At 50.0% G+C, this 26,387-nt stretch overlaps 1 protein-coding gene across 13 annotated transcripts in view; it reads left to right on the top strand.

Annotated features, from left to right (window-relative positions):
- The first annotated feature begins 3,861 nt into the window (after nucleotides 1–3,861).
- Nucleotides 3,862–26,387, top strand: part of KANSL3 (KAT8 regulatory NSL complex subunit 3) — a 92,372-nt gene continuing 69,846 nt past the window's right edge. For 10 of the 13 annotated variants that reach the window (XR_012666135.1, XM_048829378.2, XM_048829374.2 and 7 more), the window contains exons 1-13: nucleotides 3,862–3,959; nucleotides 5,545–5,832; nucleotides 10,705–10,875; nucleotides 13,380–13,470; nucleotides 13,787–13,972; nucleotides 17,379–17,510; nucleotides 18,257–18,373; nucleotides 18,976–19,077; nucleotides 19,195–19,266; nucleotides 21,073–21,147; nucleotides 22,229–22,386; nucleotides 24,284–24,347; nucleotides 25,533–25,733. Coding sequence is in view for 12 of the 13 variants with exons in the window: in XM_048829378.2 (XP_048685335.1) it covers nucleotides 5,618–5,832; nucleotides 10,705–10,875; nucleotides 13,380–13,470; nucleotides 13,787–13,972; nucleotides 17,379–17,510; nucleotides 18,257–18,373; nucleotides 18,976–19,077; nucleotides 19,195–19,266; nucleotides 21,073–21,147; nucleotides 22,229–22,386; nucleotides 24,284–24,347; nucleotides 25,533–25,733 (1,584 nt within the window). In the remaining variant the exon portion in view is untranslated. Of the gene's footprint in view, nucleotides 3,960–5,228; nucleotides 5,254–5,544; nucleotides 5,833–10,704; nucleotides 10,876–13,379; nucleotides 13,471–13,786; nucleotides 13,973–17,378; nucleotides 17,511–18,256; nucleotides 18,374–18,975; nucleotides 19,078–19,194; nucleotides 19,267–21,072; nucleotides 21,148–22,228; nucleotides 22,387–24,283; nucleotides 24,348–25,532; nucleotides 25,734–26,387 lie in introns of those variants that run through there. The other 3 variants (XM_048829368.2, XM_048829370.2, XM_048829369.2) reach the window with 3 other exon arrangements.

The raw sequence follows: 26,387 nt of genomic DNA, 5'->3' as shown, positions 1-26,387 counted from the left end.
GGCTGTTCCTCTGAAACCTGTCATTATTACTGTTTAGTTTATCAATTTGTTCCAAAACCTCCTCTAATGACACCTCAATCTGTGACAATTCCTCAGATTTGTCACCTAAAAAGTATGTCTCAGGTTTGGGAATCTCCCTCACGTCCTCAGCCGTGAAAACTGATGCAAAGTATTCATTTTGTTCCTCCGCAATAGCCTTATTATCCTTGAGTGCTCCTTTAGCATCTTGATCGTCCAGGGGCGCCACGGGTTGTTTAGCAGGCTTCCTGCTTCTGATGGACTTATTTTTTTTTTTGCTATTACTTTTTGAGTCTTTGGTTAGCTATTCACATTCTTTTTTGGCTTTCCAAATTATATTTTTACACTTCATTTGGCAGAGTTTATGCTCCTTTCTATTTTCCTCACTAGGATTTAACGTCCACTTTTTAAAGCATGCCTTTTTCCCTCTCACTGCTTCTTTTACTCTTTTGTTTAGCCACGGTGGCACTTTGTTGGTTCTCTTACTGTGTTTTTTAGTTTGGGGTATACATTTAAGTTGTTCCTCTAGTATGGTTAAAACGTTTCCACGCAGCTTGCCGGGATTTCACTTTTGGCACTTTACCTTTTAATTTCTGTTTAACTACCTTCCTCATTTTAGTGTAATTCCCCTTTCTGAAATCAAATGCTACCCTGTTGGGCTGCTGTGGGGTTTTCCCCACCACAGGGATGTTAAATTTAATTATATTATGGTCACTATTACCAAGCGGTCCAGCTATATTTATCTCTTGGACCAGATCCTGTGCTCCCCTTAGGACTAAATCAAGAATTGCCTCTCCTCTGGTGGGTTCCAGGACCAGCTGCTCCAAGAAGCAGCCATTTAAGGTGCCAAGAAACTTTCTCTCTGCATCCTGTCCTGAGGTGACATGTACCCAGTCAATATGGGGATAGTTGAAATCCCCCATTATTATTATTTAGTTTTTTATTTTAATAGCCTCTCTAATCTTCCTGAGCATTTCATCACCACTATGCTAAGGGATGTCTCTGTCCGAACCACGTGCTCCTCTGCACCTGTCGGCTTTCCCCCAGCCCTCAGTTTAAAAACTGCTCCAGGACCTTTTTAATGTTAAGTGCCAGCAATCTGGTTCCATTTTGGTCTAGGTGTAGCCCATCCTTCCTGTATAGGCTCCCCCTTTTCCCAAAAGTTTCCCCAGGTCCTAATAAATCTAAAAAGAAAAGGAGGACTTGTGGCACCTTAGAGACTAACCAATTTATTTGAGCATAAGCTTTCGTGAGCTACAGCTCACTTCATCTTTATGCATCCGATGAAGTGAGCTGTAGCTCACGAAAGCTTATGCTCAAATAAATTGGTTAGTCTCTAAGGTGCCACAAGTTCTCCTTTTCTTTTTGCGAATACAGACTAACACGGCTGCTACTCTGAAACCTGTCATTATGCAAGGTAATAAATCTAAACTCCTCCTCCTGACACCATCTTCTCATCCACGCATTGAGACCCTGCAGTTTGCCTGTATAACTGGCCCTGCGTGTGGAACTGGGGGCATCTCGGAGAATGCTACCACAGAGGGCCTGAACTTCAGTCTCTTACCTGGCAGCCTAAATTTGGCCTCCAGGACCTCTTTCCTACCTTTCCCTATGTCACTGGTACATACATGTACCACAACCACTGGCTCCTCCTCAGCACTACACAAAAGTCTATTTAGCTGTCTTGAGAGATCCGCAATCTTCACACAAAGCAGGGAAGTCACCATGCGGTTCTCCCAGTCATCGCAAACCCAGCTATCTATGTTTCTAATGACCGAATCCCCATAACTATTACCTGTCTCTTCCTAATAACTGGAGTTGCCTCCCCTGCAGAGGCATCCTTAGTGCGAAAGGATACCACGATATCATCTGGAAGGAGGGTCCAAAGATTGTTTCCCTCTGCTCCAGTTGGATGGTCTCCTTCTCTGAGACTTTCATTCTCCTCAACAGCACAGAGGCTGTCAGACCGGGGATGGGACCGTTCTACTGTGTCCTGGAAAGTCTCATCTATGTACCTCTCTGTCTCTCTTAGCCCCTCCAGTTCAGCCACTCTGGTCTCCAAAGCCGGTACAAGGTCTCTGAGGGCCAGGAGCTCCTTGCACCGAATGCACACATACAGCATCTGCCCATAGGGCAGGTAATCACACATGCTGCATTGGGTGCAATAAACTGGATAGGCCCCACTCTCTCGCTGGACTTCTGCCTGGATTCTCTTTGGACTCCTGAAGCTCTTTCCTTTGTTTTTGTGTTTTTATAAGGGATGTTTTGGGCCTTAAGTTTAAAGAATTTTAAATGTATGTAGCCCCTCACAACTCGTTTGCAAAACTTCCTTGTTCACTAGCTTCTCTGGTCGCTTAGGAGTGGGCTTTTTAAAGCCCTGGTCTTCCTGAGTAGCCCTGCCCCCTGGCTAAGGGTTGATGGGTGCTAAAGGGCTTAGGAATCAAAGCCCCATTAAGAAGCTCTCAACCTTGCCTAGCATGCTGCTAGGCTCAGCACACCCCAAACTAAGAGACCACGGGGTCTATTTCAGTCAAGCAGCAAGTACACCACAAACACACACACTACTGAGAACAAACTTACCCCCAGGGTCCCGTAATCACTCCTTCTTCACCTGGAGAACTCCCTCCCCAAACTCCCCCGTTAGCCGCTCCTGGTCGCTAGCGCCAATCAGACTGGAAAACGGATACCCTAGGATGCCCAGAAGATGCTGTGTTATTTCAATCCCATAACTGAGTCCCTGGCTCACTAAAAAAACCGGTGAGAACCATGAGCACAGACATTAGATCCCCGTCAGGCTGATGATGGCAGTGGGGCAAGCAGCCTAGACCCACGGTTCAAAAAGGGCCTCCAACGGTATTGCCCAAAAAATGCTGGGGTAGGGGAGCTATGGTCTTGTGGGAGGTGCCATGGCTCACTGGGGGGCCCTGTGTCTGGGCAATGGGCACCATCGGGGGGGCCCTGTGTCTGGGCAGTGGGCTCCACGGCTCGGGGGGGGGACTATGGCTCGGGGGGGGCCCTGTGTCTGGGCAATGGGCACCATGGGGGGGCCCTGTATCTGGGCAATGGGCACCATGGCTGGGGGGGCACCATGGCTCGGGGGGGCTGTGTCTGGGCAACGGGCACCATGGGGGGCCCTCTATCTGGGCAGTGGGCACCATGGCTCGGGGGGGGCTGTGTCTGGGCAATGGGCTCCATGGCTCGGGGGGGGACTATGGCTCGGGGGGGGGCCCTGTGTCTGGGCATGGGCACCATGGGGGGGCCCTGTATCTGGGCAATGGGCACCATGGGGGGGCCCTGTATCTGGGCAGTGGGCACCATGGCTCGGGGGGGGCTGTGTCTGGGCAACGGGCACCATGGGGGGGCCCTGTATCTGGGCAGTGGGCTCCATGGCTCGGGGGGGGACTATGGCTCGGGGGGGGGCTGTGTCTGGGCAATGGGCACCATGGGGGGGGCCCTGTATCTGGGCAACGGGCACCATGGCTGGGGGGGCACCATGGCTCGGGGGGGGGCTGTGTCTGGGCAGTGGGCACCATGGCTGGGGGGGGCACCATGGCTCGAGGGGGCACCATGGCTCGGGGGGGGCTGTGTCCGAGTAGTGGGCACCATGGGGGGGCCCTGTGTCTGGGCAATGGGCGCCATGGCTCGGGGGGGCCACCCCGGCGCGGGTGTCTCCGGCCTGCTGCCCCCGCCCGCGGCTCCCCAAGCGCTGCCCCTGGGCCCCCCCGCCGTGCCTGGCGGCGAGCCGGCCAGCTCCGCTCCGGGCGGGTCAGGGGCCACCCGCCGGGTTGTCTCAGCGCCCCCGGCTCCGCTCCGGAATCCCGGCAGCCGGGTCTTGTGGGAGCGGAGCGGAGCGGAGCATGCGCAGTGCGCCGGGGCGGCCGGGGCTGCGGCGAGGCCTAGTGCAAACGCCGAGCGCCAGAGGCGCGGATCCGCCCCGCGCGGTGAGTCTCGCCCCGCCCCCCCCCACCTAGTCCCCCCCCCCCGCTACCCGCCCTGCCCCCCAGACCTCCCACTGCCCACCCCGCACCCCCCCCCGTGCCCCCCAGCGCCCCGCCCCCCACCTAGTCCCCCCCCGCTACCCGCCATTGCCCCCCAGCTCCCCGCCCTGCCCCCCAGACCGCCCACTGCCCCCCCGCACCCCCACCCTGCCCCCCACTGCCCCCAGCCCCCACCTAGTCCCCCCCCGCTACCCGCCCTGCCCCCCAGCCCTCCCACTGCCCCCCGTCCCCACCCTGCCCCCCTGCCCCCACCTAGTTCCCCCAGCTCCGCGCCCTGCCCCCTGCACCCCCCGCCCTGCCCTGCCCCCAGCGCCCCGCCTAGTCTCCCCCGCTACCCGCCATTGCTCCTGCGCGCCCCCAGCTCCCCGCCCTGCCCCCAGACCTCCCACTGCCCCCCCGCACCCCCACCCTGCCCCCCAGCGCCCCGCACCCCCCATTGCTCCCCACTGCCCCCAGCCCCCACCTAGTCCCCCCCAGCTCCCCGCCCTGCCCCCCAGACCTCCCACTGCCCCCCCGCACCCCCACTCTGCCCCCAGCGCCCCTCCCCCCTGCGCCCCCCACTATCCCCAGCCCCCACCTAGTTCCCCCCGCTACCCGCCATTGCTCCTGCGCGCCCCCAGCTCCCCGCCCTGCCCCCAGACCTCCCACTGCCCCCCCGCACCCCAACCCTGCCCCCCAGCGCCCCGCACCCCCACTGCCCCCAGCCCCCACCTAGTCCCCCCCAGCTCCCCGCCCTGCCCCCCAGCCCTCCCACTGCCCCCCCCGCACCCCCACCCTGTCCCCCACTGCCCCCAGCGTCCCGCCTAGTCCCCCCCCGCTACCCGCCATTGCCCCCCAGCTCCCCGCCCTGCCCCCCAGACCGCCCACTGCCCCCCCGCACCCCCACCGTGCCCCCCGCGTCCCGCCTAGTCCCCCCCCGCTACCCGCCATTGCCCCCCAGCTCCGTGCCCTGCCCCCCCAGACCGCCCACTGCCCCCCCACTGCCCCCAGCGTCCCGCCTAGTCCCCCCCGCTACCCGCCATTGCCCCCCAGCTCCCCGCCCTGCTCCCAGACCTCCCACTGCACCCCACCCCCACCCTGCCCCCCAGCCCCCACCTAGTTCCCCCCAGCTCCGCGCCCTGCCCCCTGCACCCCCCGCCCTGCCCCCAGTGCCCCGCCTAGTCCCCCCCGCTACCTGCCATTGCCCCCCCGCGACCCCCAGTTCCCCGCCCAGCCCCCAGGGAAGCTGGCTGGCTGGGTGGGTGTTGCAGCAGGAGGTCAGGCTGTGGGGGGCATTAAGGGGGATTTGGGAGGGGGCGGTGCCAGATGCTCTGCCAGCGGGAATCTGAAGGGCAGAGGGCACTGGGTTGTTTGGGTGGGGGTCTTATGGGGCTGGAGCTGGGTGCTGTAACGTGCCACAGAGGTGTCTGTCTCCCGGGGTCTGGTGCTCTGCTTGGGCTCTGCTTTGTCATCTGTGTTGGGGACGGGGCAATACAGCAAGGGTCATTTCCCCACAGCGTGTTTACCTCCTTCTCCCATGTTGCCCCAGCGCAGGGTGGACAGGATGAGGAGCCGTAAGAAGCATTTACATAGGCGCTAGGAGCGGGGGCGCCCCAGAAGACATGTCGTACCGAGGCAGCGAGCGGGACTTCCAGACTTCAGCCAGGAGGATGGGAACCTCGTTGCTCTTCCAGCTCTCTGTCCATGAGAGAGAGCTGGACCTGGTCTTCCTGGACCACAGCTATGCCAAGCCATGGAGTGCCCACCCCGATGCTAGCAGTGCCCGGCCTACTCGGATGCTCTTTGTCACCCCCAGGAGGCACCAAGACAGCACCATGTGAGCATAGCCTTTTCTGGTGCTACTGAGTTGATGGGCTTTGGGTTCTCGCGTACCTTGTGTATTCCTTTCCTGTGCTTTGATGGTTCACTCGTTGCTTTCTGTGTCTGTTTACAAGGTGCTTTTTATCACATTAGGTAACACATGTTGAAACCCCAGTCTAAGAACATAAGAATGGCCAGACTGGGTCAAACCAAAGGTCCATCTAGCACAGTATCCTGTCTTCCAGCAGTGGCCAGTGCCATGTGCCCCAGAGGGAATGAACAGAACAGGGAATCATCAAGTGATCCATCCCCTGTCGCCCATTCCCAGCTTCTGGCAAACAGAGGCTAGGGACACCATCCCTGCCCGACCAGATCTACGTGCAGTATTCCAGATGTGGGTGTAGCATGGATTTATATAAAGGCAATATGACATTTTCTGTTTTATTATCTATCCCTTTCTTAAAGATTCCCAACAGTCTGTTCGCTTTTTTGACTGCCACTTCACATTATTCCAAGATCTCTTTCTTAAGTCGTAAGAGCTAATTTAGACCCCATCATTTGATATGTAGAGTTGGGATTATGCTTTCCAATGTGCATTACTTTGCATTTATCAACATTGAATTTCATCTGACAATTGTCTAGACAGGACAATTTGTATTTGAACATGTTAGCTGTAGAAGGTCTCCCCTAGAGGGCAACCTGTGCTGTCTAGTGTAGATTTTTTAAAACATTAACACATGCTAACTGAGTTGGGTGGGAGGTTTTCAATTAAATGTTTGTCAGAAAATGCTGATTTTTCTAAACTGAAGCTATTGCAGTTGAATTTCCCCTTTTGAAAAATGTTTGAAAAAAATGTTTTGGAATGATCAGCGTGTTCCCTTTTGACTTTTTTAAAAAATGAAATATTCAGTTTTTCAGTTCAAAACAAAAAGTCACTTTGGAATTTAATTCAGTAAAAAAACAAACTAAAAAAACTAAAAAGGTTGAAATAGAAATGAAACAGTTCAAAATTATGCATATATTCTGAGGCCAGACAGATCATTTTACGATCATCTGGTTTAACCTTCTGTATAACAGAGGACAGAGAACTTTCTCAAAGTAATTCCTGGAGTTGATATTTTAAAAAAACATCCAATCTTGATTTTAATATGGCTGGTGGTGGAGAATCCACCACAATCTTTGGCAAATTGTTCTATGGTCAATTACTCTCGTTTTTGTGTGTGTGTTTGTGAATAATGTCTTATTTTCAGTCCAAAATTATCTAGTTTCAGCTTCTAGCCATCGGATTGTGTTGGACCTTTCTCTGCTAGATCAGTGATTTTCAGTCTTTTTTCATTTGTGGGCCCCTAAAAAATTTTGAATGAAGATGTGGACCCATTTGGAAATCTTAGACATAGTCTGCGGGCTCCCAGGTGTCTGTGGACCACAGGTTGAAAACAGTTCAGTGGTAACAACCTTTTGCAGACCTCTTAAACATATTCTGCGACCCCTCAGGGGTCCGCGGACCACAGGTTGAAAACAACTGTGCTACACTGATGAACCCATTATCAAATATTTATTCCCCATGTAGGTACTTGTAGACCAGTGGTTCTCAAATTTTTGTACTGGTGACCCCTTTCACACAGCAAGTCTCTGAGTGCGACCCCCCCACCCACTATAAATTAAAAACACATTTTTTATATTTAATACTGTTATAAATGCTGGAGGTGAAGCGGGGTTTGGGGGTGGAGGCTGACAGCTCACAACCCCCACATAATAACCTTGTGACCCCCTGAGAGGTCATGACCCCCAGTTTGAGAACCCGGTTATAGACTGTAATTAAGTCACCCTTTAATCTTCTCTTTGTTATACTAAACAGGTTGAGCTCCTTGATGTCTCACTGTAAGGCAGGTTTTTTAACCCTTTAATCATTCTCATGACGCTTCTCTGAACCCTCTCCAATTTATCAACACCCTTCTTGAATTGTGGGCGGCAGAACTTGTCAAAGTATTCCGGCAGTGGTCGCACCAGTGCCAAATTGAAGTGAAATTACCTCTCTACTTTTTCTCCAGATACTGAAATTAAATGTTTCAATTGACTTGAGCTGAAACTTTTTTGCATTTTCAAGTCATGTAAATTTTCAAGATTTTGACTTTTCACCTTTTCAGGGAGTAGGGAGGTTGGATGGGGGTGGGGTCCTGGGGGGGGCGGTTAGGAGCAGGGGGTGCTGGGAGGGGGCGGTCAGGGGACAAGGAGGAGGGGGGGTTGGATGGGTTGGAGGCAGTCAGGGGCGGATAGGGGGTGGGGGCCAGGCTGTTTGGGGAGGCACAGCCTTCCCTACCCGGCCCTCTGTACAGTTTCGCAACCCCAGTGTGGCCCTCGGGCCAAAAAGTTTGCCCACCCCTGTGCTAAAGGAGCACTAAAGAAAGACAAGGTCATTGCAAACACATTAAATGAATTCTTTGCATCGGTCTTCACTGCAGAGGATATGAGGGAGATTCCCACACTGGAGCAATTCTTTTTAGGTGACAAATTTGAGGAACTGTCCCAGATTGAGTTGTCAGTAGAACGAACTGATGAATTAAATAGTAAGAAGTCACCAGGACTAGATGCTATTCACCCAAGAATTCTGAAGGCACTCAGATATGAAATTGCCGAACTATTTTTTGAATGTAACCTCACGCTTAAATCAGCCTCTGTACCAGATGACTGGAGGATAGCTACTGTAATCCCGATTATTAAAAGAGGCCCCAGAGACAATCCTGGCAGTTACAGGATTAGGATTAGGATTGAAGCCTAACTTCAACAGCAGGCAAACTGGTTGAAACTTTAGTAAAGAACGGAATTATCAGACATGTTCATTTAAACAGTATGTTGGGGAAAAGTCAACACGGCTTTTGAAAAGGGAGATCATGCATCACTGATCTTTGAATACTTTGTGGGGGTCAGCAGGCATACGGACAAGCGTGATTCACCTGATATGGTATACTTCGATTTTCAGAAAGCTGTTAGCAAGGTCCCACACCAAAGGCTCTTAAGCAAAGTAAGCAGTCAAGGGGTAAAAGGGAAGGTCCTTTTCTGGATCAGTAACTGGCTAAAAGATAGGGAAACAAAGAGAAGGAATAAATGGTCACTTTTCATAATGTAGAGTGGTAAATAGCAGTGTCCCCCAAGGATCTGTACTGGGACAAGTGCTGTGCAGCATATTCATAAATGATCTGAAAAAAGAGTTAAACAGTGATGTGGCAAAGATTGCAGACAATACAAAATTATCCAATATCGTTAAGTCCAAAACTGACTGTGAAGAGTTACAAAGGGATCTCACAAAACTTGGTGACTGAGCTACAAAATGGCAGATGAAATGCAGTGTTGATAAGGGCAAAGTAATGCACACTGGAAAAATAATCCCAACTGTATCTACAAAATGATGGGGTCTAAATTAGCTGTTACCATTCAAGAGAGAGATCTTGGGGTCATTGTGGATAGTTCTCTGAAACCATCCAGTCAATGTGCATCGGCAGTCAAAAAAGCTAACAATGTTTGGAACCATTAGGAAAGGTAGAGATAATAAGACAGAAAATATCATGCCACTAGAGAAATCCATTGTACGTCCACACCTTGAATACTGGGTGGAGTTCTGGTTGCCCCATCTCAAAGAAGATAGATTAGTATTGGCAAAAGTACAGAAAAGGGGAACAAAAATGATTAGGGGTATGGAACGGCTTCCATATGAGGAGAGACTCAAAAGACTGGGATGGTTCATCTTAGAAAAGAGATGATAAAGGGGAGAGGGGATACAATAGAGGTCTATAAAATCAAGAATGGTGTGGAGAAAGTGAATAGAGAAGTGTTTATACTTTCTCGTAACACAAAAACAAAACAAAAAAACAAAAAAAAGAGGTCATCTAATGAAATCAATAGGCAAGAGGTTTAAAACAAACAAAAGGAAGTACTTCTTCACACAACGCACAGTTCACCTGCGGAACTCGTTGTCAGGGGATTCTGTGAAAGCCAAAAATGTATCTGAATCCGAAAAAGAATTAGATTAGTTTGTGAAGGTTAGGTCCATTAATGACTATTAGCCAAGATAGTCAGGGATGCAATCCTATGCTCTGGGTGTCCCTAAACTTCTGACTGCCAGAAGCTGGGAATGGATGACAGGGGATGGATCCTTCGATTAATTGCCCTTTCCGTTCATTCCCTTTGAACCATTTGGCACTGGCTGCCATTGGAAGACAGGATATTGGGTTAAGGGGACCTTTGGTCTGATCCAGTATACCTGTACTTATGTTCTTAAACTATATTTGACCCATGTTACCAAACTGCTACCACCTCGGACCATTGAAGGCCCCATGGGGCTAGGAAATCTCCAAGCATGGACCACTGCGTGTATGGCGTCCTGCTGAGTTCACTGGAACATCATGCAGACGCACAGGTGTGTGCTACAGGATCTGTGCCTATGACTGGAGTGGGTTGGGAGACATGGTTAAAACCTGATTCAGGGCTCATCGGCACTACAGGCTGCAAGTAACCTTGTCAGGAGACAACCATGTTGTTAGATGACATTTCATTTTGTAGCGTAGCCTGGCCCCAAGACAGAGTGGTGCAGAACACTGTTACAAATACAATGAAAAACAGCGCGATTCCACCTTCTGCTCCAGTAACAGCAGCTTCAAAGGCTGTCTCTTAGTCATGGTCCGATATCTGAGGATGAAATAAGCTTGAAGGAGCCTTGTGCTTTCAGACAGGTGGGCACAGGTGTGCTGTCTCGGTTCCATCTTGCCAAGCAGGTACCTGTAACCCGCTGCAGTGTGTTTTCAGTTTCTGTTTTGTGTTGAGAAACCAGCTGCTCTGAGTCTGCTGTGATATGGCAGGGTCCTGTTCTCTGAAATCCCAGCTCTCCTTTCAGTGAGGTGGATGTCCCCATCGATGTGGAGACTGTCACACCCACGCCTGTCCCCCTCTACGACAACCAGAAAGCGCGCAGTGTGATGAACGAGTGTGAGCGCCACGTCATCTTTGCCCGTACGGATGCCGATGCCCCTCCTCCGCCCGATGACTGGGAGGAACACATGAACAGGTAGCGTGGCTGGGATGCTGTGGGGGGTTTCTGTGCGGCAGTGCTTACTGAGAGGCTGTTAGCTTGGAAGAGGAACAAAATAAGCAACTTGGAAATGGTAGTACGTTGAGGCAGGGATCTAGTGGTCCCAGCGGAAGTTTGGGATTCAGGAATCCTCTTGTTGGTTGTATTATGCTAGCGTAGAGAGCCTGAGCGGAGATTGGGACTCCATAGTGCCAGGCACTGTGCATACAGATAAGAAAGGGTCCCTACCCCAAGGAGTCTGCAGTCAATAGAAAGGGTGGGAGGGGAAACTGAGGCAGAGGTGAAATGACTTGCCCAGGTTCCCATAGCAGGTCAGTGGCAGAGCTAGGAAGAGTCTCCTGACTCTGTCCATGCCCTAGCTACTGGTCCATGCTGTCTCTGGGTTCTGTGTTTGCCTGGGAGAATTAATGTTTGTAGAGTGTTTTGAAGTCCTGATGCAAAAAAAGCTATAAAAGGACAAAGCGTTATTAATTTGCCGACATTAAGCTGACTTGCATTCTCATGTAAAACCAATGACTGATCTGTAATGTTGTCTTGTGCAATACAAAATGGGTAGATCATAGACCTAGGATTAGTTTATTCTGTAATGTGCATTGGACAGCAGACCTTTTCTCGTTTTTGCATTGGGATTGTATGTATGCAGTGTTTGGCAGTGAGTGTTTTGCAGGATGAGGGCCTTGGTTTGGTTTTGTTATTTGTTTTAATGTGTCTAGACATGCACTGTTCCACTTTAGGTGACTTTTCACATCCTTCTGGGCTTTATTTTTTCTTTAGTATTCTTATGTTCAGATTTCTAGAAATATATTTCCCAGAATTCCCAGTAATTTGAGACTTTAGTTTCTTTATAAACTGTGGAACTTTCACTTATTTCATTGCACAGGTATTCAAAGGAATGTGTTATCCAGCTGTTAATTTTACAATGACATATGAGCCTCTGAAGTCAACATCTGAAGATAGGCTGCAGTTGCTCATAGTCTAGCCACTTCCTGAGGCTTTAGTTACCAGTCTAAATAAATGGATTTTCTGTCCTTTTCCCCCACTATGAGCCCTGTTAATTCTTGTGGCTTTCTAAATGTAATGTATCATGTTTGCCCTGAATTTTGCACACAAGTACAACTGGATCAGATGCTGCTTGTTTTTCACTTGCATGAGAGTTCACATTGGTCCAAGGTCCCTTCCCTTTTTTCCTCAGTCAGTCTTCAATCAAGCAAAATATTCCTAGGAAGAGCTTTCAGTTGCCTCTCTATATGTGCTAGCCATCAGTCTCCTTTACAGAGGCCTTTCTCTTCAGAATTTATGAAGACTGTCTGTAGTCTGAAGCAGACACTCTTCTGTTCTGTGTAAGATACTGTACATCAGTTTTGCATCTGCATGTGTAATTTGAATTGCAGCCTGGAGCTAGTAACTGTGTTTCTTCTTAAAACATTGTTTGAAAATGCTTTTTCTGCCTGAGTGCTTTGTTTATTAGGAAGGAAAGGTGATTTTTTTGTCTAAGGAATGGGGTTAGAAATCGTCTAGAATGCAGGTCACCCATCTATCTGTGGGCTTTTGTCCCCTGTTGTGTAATGTCTGAGTGCCTCTTGTGAGACAGAGGAGCAACAAGGAGCTGAGGCACCGCATGTGTGTTGGCCAAGATCACACAGGAAATCTGTGACAGAGCTGAGAATTGAATTCAGGTCTTCTGAGTCCCAGGTCTGTGTTGGTTAGTGGTGTGAAAAAACAAACTCACGAGTGACACAGCTGTGCCAACAAAACCCCAGTGGAAATGCAGCTGTGCCAATGACAGAGGGCTTCTGTTACCATCACTAATGTCATTTGGGGAGGTGGTGTTCCTGGGCCAGCAGAAAACCTCTTTCTGTTGGTGTGTGCTGTGTATGCCCTTGGGGCGATGCTGATGTAGGCTGTGTAGTGTAGACATAGCCCTAGCCTGTTCCTGGCTTACCACTGACTTGCTGGGTGAACTTTATATTCATTATAATCTTAAATTTTAGAAACAAAATTCTGGTAAATGTAAGCTAACCTCCCAGAGTCACAGAAAAATCCCCACAGCGCTGAGGTCATGAGTGAGATCCTCATTGCAAACCGAGGGAAATCTGCCTGTAAAGACAAAGATGACACTTCCAGCTCCTGATCATCCATGAGACTTGAGCGTGACTATCTGGATATCCTCTGATGATAGATGCGTGGGTAGCTTTCACGTAAGGTAGTTGGTATTTTCTCAGTCTGCATTGCCCAGATCATATATGTAGCCAAAGCCATAAGACAGTGTAGAGACGATAATTATCAATCGTGAGGCATGGGATCTGAGCGCAGGAGTGGGAGCCATTAACTCCTGGGTGCTAAAAGCTGATAGATCAGCTGCACAGTCTTACCTACCTGCACCCTCACTGCTTCGTTTTAAGAGTTAGGACTGAAAAAACGTAATGTTGAACTAAACTCTTTATATCCTATCTAAACTACCCTCTTGGATTTCCTTTCAGGTCGGGTTGGACGATGGCCCAGAACAAGCTATTTAATAAAATCCTTAAAGCCCTGCAGTCTGACAGGCTGGCCCGCTTGGCCAATGAAGGGGTAAGATCTTACTTCCCCCATCCCCTCTCCTTCAAGCTGCAGCAGCTTTGTTGCCTCCTTATGCACCCAATCCTTCCTGGCAGCGACCATGAAACGTAGGACAGTCTGGATCCTTAGCTCTTGTAACCTCCACTGTGAGCACGTTTATGGCTTTGGTATGGATTAGAATGTGGTCTTCAGTGGGAGAAGGATTGGTCCATGCTCACTTGCCAGAGGAACAGAGGCTGTAGCAGCGAATTTTGCCCTGGTGGATTCTGTATGGTCCTGGCACACTCACTTTCCTTACGCCCATGTGGTCTGCTCCCCTTGTTTTTAGGCTTGCAATGAGCCAGTGCTGAGGAGGATAGCAGTGGACAAGTGCGCCCGGCGGGTCCGCCAAGCTCTGGCCAGTGTGAACTGGGACACCAAGCTGATCCAGTGGCTTCACACCACGCTGGTGGAGACTCTCAGTTTACCTATGTTGGCTGCTTACCTGGATGCTCTGCAGACACTTAAGGGAAAGGTGATAAACACAATGAGTTCTGGAATGTACTTTGCTTTTACTTAATACCACTTTCTCTTCAAACGATTTGTTTGGGGGAAGCTGAGGGGACATTGATCTCCTTTCTGGGTGACTGGGGGAAAAGTAGCTTCTTTGCCCCGTTCTCCGTCCCTTTTTCCCACTGTGCTATCCTGGGGAGCTTTTGCCTTGAGGATTAGGAGGGAGGACTCCTAGTTTTTCTGTGGCAGTACTGGGTGATCTTCAGCATGTCACTTTGCCTCTCTCTGCCTTGGTTGCCCTATCAAGAGAGTGAGGAAAGGAGAGGCCACTTGCCTGGGACTTGGGAGAGGCTGGGTCAGCTCTTCGCTCTGCCACAGGCTTCCTGTGTGACCCAGGCAAATCCCTTATTTTCTGTGTGCCTCAGTTCCCGTCTGTACAATGGGGATAGCAGCTCTGCCCTGCCACAGAAGGGGCTGGGAGAATAAATACAGCATAGCATGAGGGGTGCTCGGTTATTGTAGATAGATAGATTTTGTAAAAGAGGACTAATACTTTACAGGCAGGTTGTAAACAATTAAGTTTGTAAAGCCCCTGGAGTTCCTGGGATGAGAGTTATTGTAACATGAGTTTCTAAACTTTTATGGAAGTGATTCAGAGAAATACAGGGGACTTAGGAGGTGCTGTGCTAGGAACCAGGGGACCTGGGCTGTTTCCCTTGCTCTGCCACTGGTCTGTTGGATATCTTTGGCCAAGTCTCCTCACACCTCTGTGCCCCAGTTTCCCCATACATAAAATGGGAGTAATGATACTGAGCTAGTTTGGAAAGTGCTTGAGATCTATGGATTGAAAATCATGAGAGCAGAGCAAGGTGGGGGTGATCGTGTTTGTAGCAGTAATATTCAGTACCTTCTTTTATGCTTTGTATGCAAGAGGCATGTGCCGCGTTAAGTGTTCTCGGCAAACAGAGAAGATTTTGAGGAAAGGTGCTACAGGAATGTTGTGTTTCACTAAAACTTCATTAATTGATCTTTTTCTCTCAATTCAAGTAGAATTGTGTGTTTTATTTGTTTGGATAAGCACTTTCAGTACAACGTTCCCATCCCATGAAGGCAGGGTGAATTGGTACAATACAGCTGTACTTTTGCATAGCATCCGTCGTACAAACTAACTCCCCAAATGGTTAAATACAATAAATATTAGAGGTGCAGAAGGATGAGCAGGTTTGAAAAAGACATTTACAGCAGAGAGATCAGCTAAGATTAGGGCCGTCAAACAATTTAAAAACACAGTTGCGATTAATCGCAGTTTTAATCGCATTGTTAAGCAATAATAGAATATCACTTATTGAAATATTTTTGGTGTTGTGAGGGAAGTGTGTGTTGGGGGAGCAATGGAGCAGGGTGGCAGTAGGGGGGCACCCCTGCCCCGAGGCATGCACTGACGCCCCCCCGAGGATGGCCCTGGTGTGCAGTTAACATTTGTTTTAAAAAAAAAAAAGCGTTAATTTGTTTTGAGTTAATCGTATGCGTTAACTGCAATTGATTGACAGCCCTAATTATTATTTTTTATTACAAATATTTGCACTGTAAAAAAGAGGGTGCAATCTACGAGTCGAAGCATGAAGGGGCATACAAATGCTTAGCACAGCGGTTCTCAAACTGGGTCGGGACCCCAAAGTGGGTTGCGACCCCTTTTTAATGGGGTCACCAGGGCTGGCTTAGACTTACTGAGTCCTGGAGCCGAAGCCCAAGGGCTTCAGCTCTGGCAACAGGGCTCAGGTTATAGGCCCCCTGCCAGGGGCTGAAGCCCTTGGGCTTTGGCCCCCCGGTATTCAGGCTTTGGCCCCCCACCCGAGGCCCCCCTCCTGGAGTCGTGTAGTAATTTTTGTTGTCAGAAGGGGGTCGCAGTGCAATGAAGTTTGAGAACCCCGGGTTAGCATATCTGGCACGTAAATACCTTGCAACCCCAGCTACAACAGTGCCATACAAACGCCTGTTCTCACTTTCAGGTGATGTAAATAAGAAGCAGGAAGTATTATCTCCTGTAAATGTAAACAAAGTCGTTTGTCTTAGCGATTGGCTGAATAAGAAGTAGGACTGAGTGGACTTGTAGGCTCTAAAGTTTTACATTGTTTTATTTTTGAGAGCAGTTATGTTAAAAAAAAAAATTCTACATGTGCAAGTTGCATTTTCACGATAGAGATTGCACTACAGTACTTGTATGGGGTGAACCGAACACTACTATTTTTTTTACCGTTTTTACAGTGCAAATATTTTTAATCAAACAAAATATAAAGTGAGCACTTTGCATTATGTGTTGTAACTGAAATCAATATACTTGAAAATTCAGAAAAACACCCAAGATAGTTGTAATAAATTTCAATTGGTATTTTATTAGTGTTTCAGTGCGAATAAAACTGTGATTAATGATGACTGATTTTTTTAAGCTAATTAATTTGTTTTACATTAATTGCTTGGGTTAACTGCGATTAATCGACAGCCCTTGCTAAAACGGAGAGTCTGTGAAGTAGAGGGAGATTGTTCCACCGGATGGCAGGAGGCGCAAAGGAGAAGGCTTTCGTGGCAGCGGCGATGCGGTGCTGTGAAGGGACTAAAGGAGAGCTCAGTGCTAGTTGAGTGGAGGGAGCAGAGACGGCAGAAATCTGCCAAGGTCTGGTCAGGAGGCTGGAGAAGTGCATGCAGTGTTTTAACTACAAAGAGGTCATTTATTTAACTGGATCCTGCAATGAAGGAGAGCCAGTGGAGCTGTTTGGGGGTGAAGGTTGCACGCTGAGACAAAAGCGTGCAGATATATCAAATACAGACTCTCCCTTCTGGTGGGTTGACACTTCTTAGTGCTCATGCAGTATCTGCGGAATGAATCTCTGCTAACAAAAGGTATTGGAATCGGTAGTGACACCTGTTCACTGATGTGTTGTCCTTACCTAGTGCCCTGAGGAGGGAACATTTACTGGTCAATTTCTGTGCTCTAAAGGTCTCATTTTCTCCAGCTAAATTCCAGTGTCCTGAGTCAGCAAGTTCCTTGATGTGCGAAAATGCAAAGTCTGTAGTCCATCAGTAATGGTCTGCGAGCAAATATTCCCCAAAGGGTAACTTGGCTGGACCTGTGTCTGAAGACAGCTCCTGCTGAGCTGTGGCCTGTGCACTCCCAGCTGTGCTGCTCTGGGTCTCCTCCACAGCAGTGAAAAACCCAAGTACTAGCCCCTGGACTCGTACCCCATAGTGTGTGTGGCAGGGGAGTGCCAGGTGTGCATTCTCCCGTTGCTGGGGAAAAGCTAACTGAATTTCCCATGCTCTGGTATAGACATTGACGTGCCCAGTGAAATCAGTTCTGAAGGAAGATCCCATAGGATATCAGGTGTGTGGTTAATTAGTTTCTTCAGCCATGGTCTGGCCTTTGGTTTCAGATCCCCACCCTGATTGACAGGATGCTGCTCTCGTCCACCACAAAGACAGGGGCAGCAGGGGCTGAGGCTCTCTCCCTCCTCCTGAAGAGACCATGGGACCCAGCTGTGGGTGTCTTGTCACATAATAAACCTGTGAGTACATCCCTGGGCTTGCAAGGAGGGAGGGGCTCAGCTCAGTGTCTGATTGGTGCCCGAATCTGTTCGCTCTCCCCAGTCCTCTCTCTGTGCTTCTCCGTCCAGGTCTCTCTTGTATGCTCGGCATCATGGTCTCTGTCATGGTGTGTCTACCCCGAGTACGTCCTGTCTTCAAAGTGCCCAAGTGCCCTCTTTCTTCTCCTTCAGACCCAGTCCTTGGAGAAATCCATACTGCCTTTTCTCTCTGAGATGAGCAAGGCAGGGGGTCTAGTTTTCCCTTCAGTCTGTGCCTTGGGGGTGCTGTTTGGCCCCTGTTCTAGGAGGCCTGGGCTGGGCTTGTCCTTTGTCTATCATCCCTAGCTGTGTTTGGTTGTTTAGCAAGGGTTGCTCCGAGATCATCACTGGTACTCGTAAGTACTGCTGGCCATGTCCTGTTCTTGGCACCTGTGGCTTGAGTGCATGGTTGGGCTCTGTAGCAGCTCTGGTTCAAATGATCTGCCGTCTTAACTTGTACACGGCTTTTCAGTAGCTCAGCCTGACAAACTCCTCTGTGTGTCCTGTGCTGGTGCAGATGTCCGAGTCCTTTGCTCAGAGCAGCGCGGGGGGAGGTGTGGCTTGACTGGTACGCTTCGCAGGCTTGTCCTGGGGACCATGCCTGGGCTTGTCAAGGATGCGGGGGAGCGGGCAGGTCTCGGGGAAAGGAAGCAGCTTGTCTTATCTTTCTATTGCGTTGAATTTTGTAGAGCAAGTTGCCTGGTTCTCCTCTCATCCTGATTGCGTCTTCTGGACCCTCCAGTTCTATGTTCCCCACCTCTCGCCGGCACCGGTTCTGGCAGTCGCAGCTCTCCTGCCTGGGAAAGGTTTGTAACTCGGCATGTTTTTGAAGGGAGGAGGGGCTGAGGTTCGTACTAGCAGCTCTTCAGGGGCATTTAGGGGCAGTGTAACTGCTGTTCAGCTGGCTTCTGTGATCCTGCAACTGCTGTCAAACACCCAACAGCTAGGTCCTCCCCTGGAGCAGCTCCCCTCAGACGCGCACTGCTTGGTCTTCCAGGCTGGGCTCTCCACACCTCTGCGGCCATGGGCCATAGCAGGAGACCTACTGTCCTAGCACATGATTCTGCTTCAGGGATTGCCCAATTGAGTGGATTGAAGACTGTGTGGTTGGGATTCTCCAGTATAAACAGGTCAGGGGAAAGGGGTTATTTGGTGTCTGGTAGCCTGTCTTCTGCCTGGGTGAAGTGCTGCTCGAAGCCTTCCTTGTGCATTGACTGCATGAGCACTCTAGGAGAAAAGCCAGAAGCAGGTGGGGTGGGTTGGTAGGGGAATGACCGTAAACCCCTGAGTCCTGACTCTGTGTGTTCACCCCTGTCAGTGCATCCATATGAATGGTCATCAGGACATATTGCTTCACAGTGGAACTGCTGTGATTTATACGGTGCTCTCTTTGCGGCTTGTGTTCCAGGTGATCCCTGTTGCCACCCACCTGCTGAATAATGGTAGCGGGGTGGGAGTGTTGCAGTGTCTTGAACACATGATTGGTGCAGTCAGAGGCAAAGTGCTGGAGGTAAGTGTATGGGCAGCCTAGGTGGGCCTGTAACGTATGCCTCTAACACCCATGATCGTCACCATGCCTGCACTTTACTGTTGCCTTTCCTCTCACTCCCTCTTCTGTCTCGGCCAGATTCACAACCATTTCACCCACAAACCGATCATCCTGATTGGATGGAACACAGGAGCCTTGGTGGCCTGTCACGTAAGTAACTTCTTGTTTTGCATCCTATCAGAGGCCACTTTACACTGTACCTCTTGAATAAAGGTCACCTGGATTGGCTCTGATTCGCAAGTGCCCTCCCAGCGCTTGGCCCCATGCTGGATTGGGCACGGGTGGTAACTGAACAGTGTGGCCCTAAGGTGTGTCCAAGCTACTTATAAAACAGCGAGGAACCCTGATATTTCCTGGCTCTTGTATTACCAGACCAAAGGCACTTGTGTGGCCGATCACCTGCCTCACCACTCCTTGTTACTGAATGTTCAAGTGGTGATGAGCAAGTTAAGTTGAGTGGCAGTTGAGGTGGATGTGGCCGGTGGGGACCTGGATAAGGCAAACTAGGGCAATGGGTAAGAGTGGAGTTGGAGATGCCAGTGTAGGGGTTTGATACATGGTTGCAGCCCAGTGAGTATATCGGACTGGTCCAGATATGTCACTCTGTCAGGGTATTGGAGTTAAAGGACCCACTTTTCTTCGAGAACATGAAGCACTCATTGAGACAGATGGCCTGATTCTGCCCTGTTGTACCGCCCCTTGGAGTTCAGTTTGCACTTACATCCAGGCAAAAGTGAGCTATGGGAATCAGGCGCGGTATCTTCAAGGGAGGTTCTGTATTCCAGGAGCACAGGCAAAGGAGAAGAGGGTCCTCCCAGAGTGAATAACTGTGCTTTCCATTCCTCTTGTGATCTCCGCATGAGCACTAGAATACCAAGAAGGGGGTGGGGTAAAGTACAGGAGAACCTCAGAGTCATGAACTGACCGGTCAACCACGCACTTCGTTTGGAACCGGAGGTACACAATCAGGCAGCAGCACAGACACAAAAACGCCGGTACAGTGCTGTGTTAGAAATGTAAACTAAAAAAATAAAGGGAACATTTTTTTAAAAACAAAAGATTTGATAAAGAAAGTATTAATACAGTTCCAGAGCGTGGAACCTGAGGGTGGCATGATGGGTTCCAAGCTGCTTGGAGATCCAGGTCGTAGGGAGGGAGAGGCAGCTCAGGAAGAATCTAACTTCAGGGTGATAGAAAGAAGCTTGCTATTTGGCAATCACACCAAGTAAAGCCTTGTATTAGTTGGTTCCCCAGCTTCGTGTGAGCTGATGTTTGGTGTTATCTAGGATTATGTGTGACTCAATGATTAAAAGTCTGTCCTTTACTGGTGGTCTGCCTGTTGTCAATACACAGCCCCAGTGTTCCCTTATTTTTTACGTCCATGTGCGGAATGAATTTTATGTGCACCAATATGGAGGTGATGTGTGACACCACATCAGGGTTGGGGATGAGGGGTTTGGGGTGTGGGCTCTGGGGTGGGGCCAGGGATGAGGGGTTTGGGGGTGCAGGTGCCCCGTGGCTGCTGTGGGGAGAGAGGACTCCCCCCAGCCTTCTTGCCGCAGCAGCTCGGGGCAGGGGGAGAGGTGCCTCTCCCAGGCTGCGGCAGCTCCGGCGGGCCTGGGCCGGGCCAAGGGAGGGGCCCCTCTCCCCTGGCCATGGCAAGTCTGGGGCAGGTCTGTGCTGGGTCCGGTGCGGAGGGGTCGCCTCTCTCCGCCACAGCCCTGAGCGGGCTTCTCTCCTTTCCCTCCAATCCTGAGGTCCTGTGTTGCAGTCTCCATCTTTTTGGGCACTGGCAAATGAGGAGTTTGAGATCTTTGTTAGAGGGAGGTATTGTCAAAGCCAGGTGTGTGCAATGGCGGGAGCCCAGCAGCCAGGGCTCTGCGAACTATGTTGACGCTGAGCGGGATTGTTCTGGGAGGGCTCTGGGTAATGATGCTGTCTTGCTGGTCTCTCTAGGTCTCAGTGGTGGAGTACGTCACCGCAGTTGTGTGCCTTGGATTCCCTCTGCTCACAGTGGATGGGCCCAGAGGGGTAAGCCCAAAGCAATGGTCAGAGTTCAAAAGACGGGATTGGTTAGTTAACCAGGCCACTGGATCTGTGAACTTGTTTTAAAGTCCAACCAGAAGAGCAAGGGTCTGAAGTTTGATTTTCACCTGCAAGTATTTTCAAGTGTGTCTGAGCCCATCTAGCGTTTGGGGTGATGGAGAGCCATGTCCCAACAATCCGGGCTCTGGGCAGTGAATTATGGTGGGGCAGTTTGGTAGGGAAGGAGCTTAAGGGTTTGACTGCATCCTTGGTGTGACAGCAGAGTTGTGTGCCTGTGACCCATCTCTAGAGCCCCTCTTAGGCCCCACTCCAGAAACAGTTGCAGATCTCACCTTGCTTTGCACCCAGCAACAAGAATGCCAATTTAGGCAGACTTATCTGGTGACCTGATGTGCTCCTTTGTTAGCTGGCCTGTCTGAGACTGATTCAGGAGTGACCTTGGGACCCTGGTGCCACTCAGCTGACTAGCTTTGGGGGCTGTGTGAGAAGAGTAGGCCCTGGCACTGTATTGCCTCCATATAGAAGGCAGTGAGTTCCATACAGGGGACTGTTCTGTACCAAAGCCTTGTTCAGGGCCACATTTTCCCACTGGGAATATCCCCTTTGGGGCATAACCTGGAAAGTCATGAGACTGAATGGTACAGGCCTGCGACTTACTCTTGCAGGTTAGGTGTCAGAGTAGCAGCCGTGTTCGTCTGTATTCCCAAAAAGAACAGGAGGACTCGTGGCACCTTAGAGACTAACCCATTTATTTGAGCCTGAGCTTTCGTGAGCTACAGCTCACTTCATCATGTTAGTCAATCTAGCATGGCATTTGGGTAGCTACTGCAGTGACGGGGGGAAATGCAGCGAGAGTGGCTGTCCTGATAGTGGGTCACTGTCAGCTGGTGTAAGTCAGTGGAATGACACCGATTTAGATCAGTTGAGTTTCTGGCTCAGTGCCTCTAGTATAAATGTATTAACTTGCCCCATAAAGGTTGTTAGGTCCCGGGCCTTCATATTCTATCGCCCAATGGCCCCTCTGTCCTTCAATTTTAGCTTGTCTCGTTGTCCCATGCTTCTGCAGGATGTGGATGACCCCCTGCTGGACATGAAGACGCCAGTTCTCTTTGTGGTTGGTCAGAATTCTTTGCAGTGCAACGCTGAAGCTATGGAAGATTTCCGAGAGAAAATCCGAGCTGATAACAGCCTGGTGGTGGTGGGAGGAGCTGATGACAATCTGAGGTATGGCTCTGTGACATAGTTCCATGCTGTTGGGATGCCGTTTCCCAGAAGCGTTGAGCGATGTCTGGTCAGGCCCATGGGCCACGCATGAGGATTCTAGGACTTCATTCTGAAATTAGATGGGGACTGGATGGCTAACCGGATAAAGAGCCTTTTATTTCTGGGTAGTCACGTTAAATCAGGCCCAGGCTGGGGGGAGGAGAAACTTATTGCCATCAAACCAGCTATGTGGAATGAGTTGGTAAGACGTGGCCCAGCTCCTAGTGGTCACGTGTCCATGTCACAGGTGGCACACACTGTAGCAGTCACAGCTTGAGTTGGCCATAGAGAATGGACTGTCCCCTTTGGAGCCAAAAGTCGTCCTTTTCCAGATCAAGGTGGAGGCAGGCGGGCAGGGCAGGGTGTGCGGGAAACTTGTGCTGTTCCTGCCATCCAGGCTCTGTCTGTTCCATGGGCAAATGGCAAACTCAGTTCTCCAGGGCTGACAGGCTTTGCCTTTTGCTAACATGAGCATTCGTCATGCGAGGCTGATGGGTGCGTGTGGGGTGATGGACTGCAGCCGACTGACAGCATTCCTTTCCGCTGACAAGTTGAAAGTCCTGGGTGCAGCGATTATCCCCTTTGTGTAAGGCCAGAGAGCCTGAGTTTTATAGACTTTCCTTTTCCAAATCGTTCTCGGCTCTGGGCTCTTGGAGGTAGATTTTGGCTGTTTGCAATATTCTAAAGGGCACTCCTTTGGGAGGTGGTCAGCAGGAGAAAGGGTGCTATGGGACTGGCAGGAAGCCATGGGCCACCTGCTCCAATCACACTGGTGTAAATCTTGAGTAACCCCATTGAAATCAATTGAGCTGTACTGCTATAAAATGAACGTGAGCGGAGAATCAGGCCTGCTGGCCAAATTATGCAGGCGCTGTCATGCCAGTTACATGTAACTAGGAGCATATAATAGGAGTGATCAGAAACCTGGGGAGGGGAGTGAAATGCAAAATTAGTGACTAGCAGCTTTGAAAATGCAGCTCAAAGGGAGAGGCGCATGTAGCCCTTCTGACGAAGCTTTGGGCCTGAGTTTCAGAGCTGCCAAGACATTTCCCTTCAAAGCCAATGGGATTACCAGGTGCTCAGCGTTAGAGCTGGGTGAATAATGGAGTTTTTGGTTCACTGGCAAATCCAAAACATTGGAAAAAGAAATTCATTTCGGGTGGAAGCAAAACCAGTTTTTTGTTTGGAAATTTTCATTGAATTAAAAAGTTGAAAAATTTTCATGTCAAAGCTACATGTTTTGCTTCAATCCAACTTTTTTGATTTCAGGCATTTTGATAAAAGCCAAGGAGGACTAGATTCACAGACTGGGGGAGGAAGGGCAGCTGATCCCTTATAACCTTGAACCCAGTGGTTACGGTCCTCCTGGGGTGTGAGTGTCCAGGTTCTCCCATGGGGAGAAGGGGTTTGAACTTGGGTCTCCCACATTGCAGAAGAGCACCTTAGCCACTGGGCTATTGGATAGGCTGGTGTAGGGTTTTCTCAGTCTCTCCTGGTTGAAGCTGTTCCACTTGTTATAAATAGTTAATTAGTCATTGGAGCAGGGATATGAACTTGAGTCTCGCACCTCCCAGGTGTGTGCCCTTCCCACCAAGCGATAGTCTCATTCCTTTTCTAGTCACTGTCATCTGAATTTCACCCAGCGCTACTTGGCATATCATGTCCAGCAGATGGAGCCCTTGAATTAAGCACACTTTGAGCTGATTAGTTCCTGCTTCCTATTGGTGGAATCTCAGTAACACAGCAAACCTCATTTGATTATCGGCTTTCAAGCTAAGAATGTTGTCCACAGCTCGGTGGGGGCAGGGGAAAGGGGGGAGGAATGAACATCTATTGACTTGCCCACCTTTTTAAATAGGATAAGCAAAGCCAAAAAGAAGGCGGAAGGCCTGACCCAGAGCATGGTGGACAGATGCATCCAGGTAACGAGCAAAAAGATCTTTCAGCGCCGTTTCCCCTCCATAGCGTGACTTCCTGGTCATCTCCATGAGCACACGCTCCAGGGCTGCTGCCTAGATTGACTGGGCAGGGGTGGGTGGGCAAGGGAAGTCGTTGACAGCATAGCTGTCCAGTGCCCTCGAGGTGAACTTAGTAGTCCTGACATGTTAGCCCTTTTGAGTGCTATCAGGGCCATAGTCCTTCATTGCTTCCATAGTCCTTCATATTTCCCTCTTGGTTCATGTGTGTTCCAAGTCACAGGTTCCAACTTCCAGCAGAGGGGCTCAGATATCCTGGTGATGTCAGCGGCTGAATGGGTAGAAGGCAGAGCAGCACCATTTAGAGTCCTAGATTCACCAAGACTCATGCTCTTGTTGCGTTAAGTGCCTTGACTCCGCAGTGAGCAGCTCTCTGGGTTACCTGGTGCTAGAATTTCTCTTGTGGCAATTTAGCACAAGCCCAGCCTCCTATGCTAGCCTATTTGCCCCCATCAGTGCCTAGTTCTGAGGCTGGCATCACACTAGCTCTTCCAGTCATGGGCTTCTCTGAAACACAACACCCTGCTGAAGTATGGACTGGCCTTATGCTTGTGGAGGAGGAAGCTGGGGGGAGGATAGAAACCTCTAGAACTAGTTCATGGCGTCCTCATTCATTTCACTTGTGGCCCAGACAGCTTTGATGCTACTTTAGTGTCTCTGCTGATGGTACTATGCACACGAATCCCCCAGCAGCAGTTTTCAAGAGGCCCTGTCTGCTGGGGTGGCTGTTCCTAGATTATGGGCCATAAAGGAGATGTCCTGATGCAGATGTCTGGCCTGGGGAAGCAGGTGTTTTTGGTTCTTCCTTTTGTGCTACGGAGAGCGGCATACTCCCCTCCTGTTCCCAGAGAGCCACCGAGATTAAGCGTTAACACGATACCTACTAACATTAAAAATAGCTAAATTCTTCTTGTCTTGAGCAGTGTAGCTGGGTTACGACTCCTCGCTGGGAAGATCTGAGTGGAGTAGAATCCAGTGCAACCCTGGCTATTCTCTGTTTCTGGAATCGTAGTATTTATTTCTTTAGACTGTTAAGCTAAATTCCCTGCACCCTAGCAGGGCAGTAACTGGAAGCTGCTTCTAGGCAAACTGTGGAGGCTAGTTGTTAAGAGGAGTCTGACCCCTGTGTAGGATGAAATAGCTGACTTCCTGACCGGAGTCCTCACCCGCGCGGACAGCCATTCAGGCTCCGACCCCAGGGACCTCGATGCCGAGAAAAAGAAGAAACCACGTGACTTGACCAGGAGGGACCTGTCGTTCGACTTGCCAGAAAGAACCAGCAGTCCCACCTCCCCGGCAGCCAAGGTGCCGGCCTCACCTTCTGGCTCAGAGGTAGGGACTGGCCCTCTGGCATGTGGAGCTGGGGAAGGCCTGTGTTTGAATGACCATCCTGTGGGCTGTTTTTGCACTGATGAGCCAGGCTGTGAGAGCACAGGGATGATGTCTATATGGAGGGAGAGGTGTGCATATGAAGGTGTCAGCTGCTCACATGGTGGCAAATGGCTCTGCCAAAATAGATGAGTTGCATTTTAAGGTTTCCTGCAAAGCTTAAGAACATAAGAACGGCCATAGTAGGTCAGACCAAAGGTCCATCTAGCCCATGTTCTGTCTTCCGACAGTGGCCAATGCCAGGTGCCCAAGAGGGAATGAACAGAACAGGTAGAATCATAGAATCATAGAATATCAGGGTTGGAAGGGACCCCAGAAGGTCATCTAGTCCAACCCCCTGCTCGAAGCAGGACCAATTCCCAGTTAAATCATCCCAGCCAGGGCTTTGTCAAGCCTGACCTTAAAAACCTCTAAGGAAGGAGATTCCACCACCTCCCTAGGTAACGCATTCCAGTGTTTCACCACCCTCTTAGTGAAAAAGTTTTTCCTAATAATCCAATCTAAACCTCCCCACTGCAACTTGAGACCATTACTCCTCGTTCTGTCATCTGCTACCATTGAGAACAGTCTAGAGCCATCCTCTTTGGAACCCCCTTT

Source organism: Caretta caretta, chromosome 26 (genome assembly GCF_965140235.1).
Source record: "Caretta caretta isolate rCarCar2 chromosome 26, rCarCar1.hap1, whole genome shotgun sequence".
NCBI classification, from domain to species: Eukaryota; Metazoa; Chordata; order Testudines; family Cheloniidae; genus Caretta; species Caretta caretta.
The sequence above is the reverse complement of the archived record's forward strand: the minus strand, read 5'-3'. Positions and strand labels throughout refer to the sequence as shown.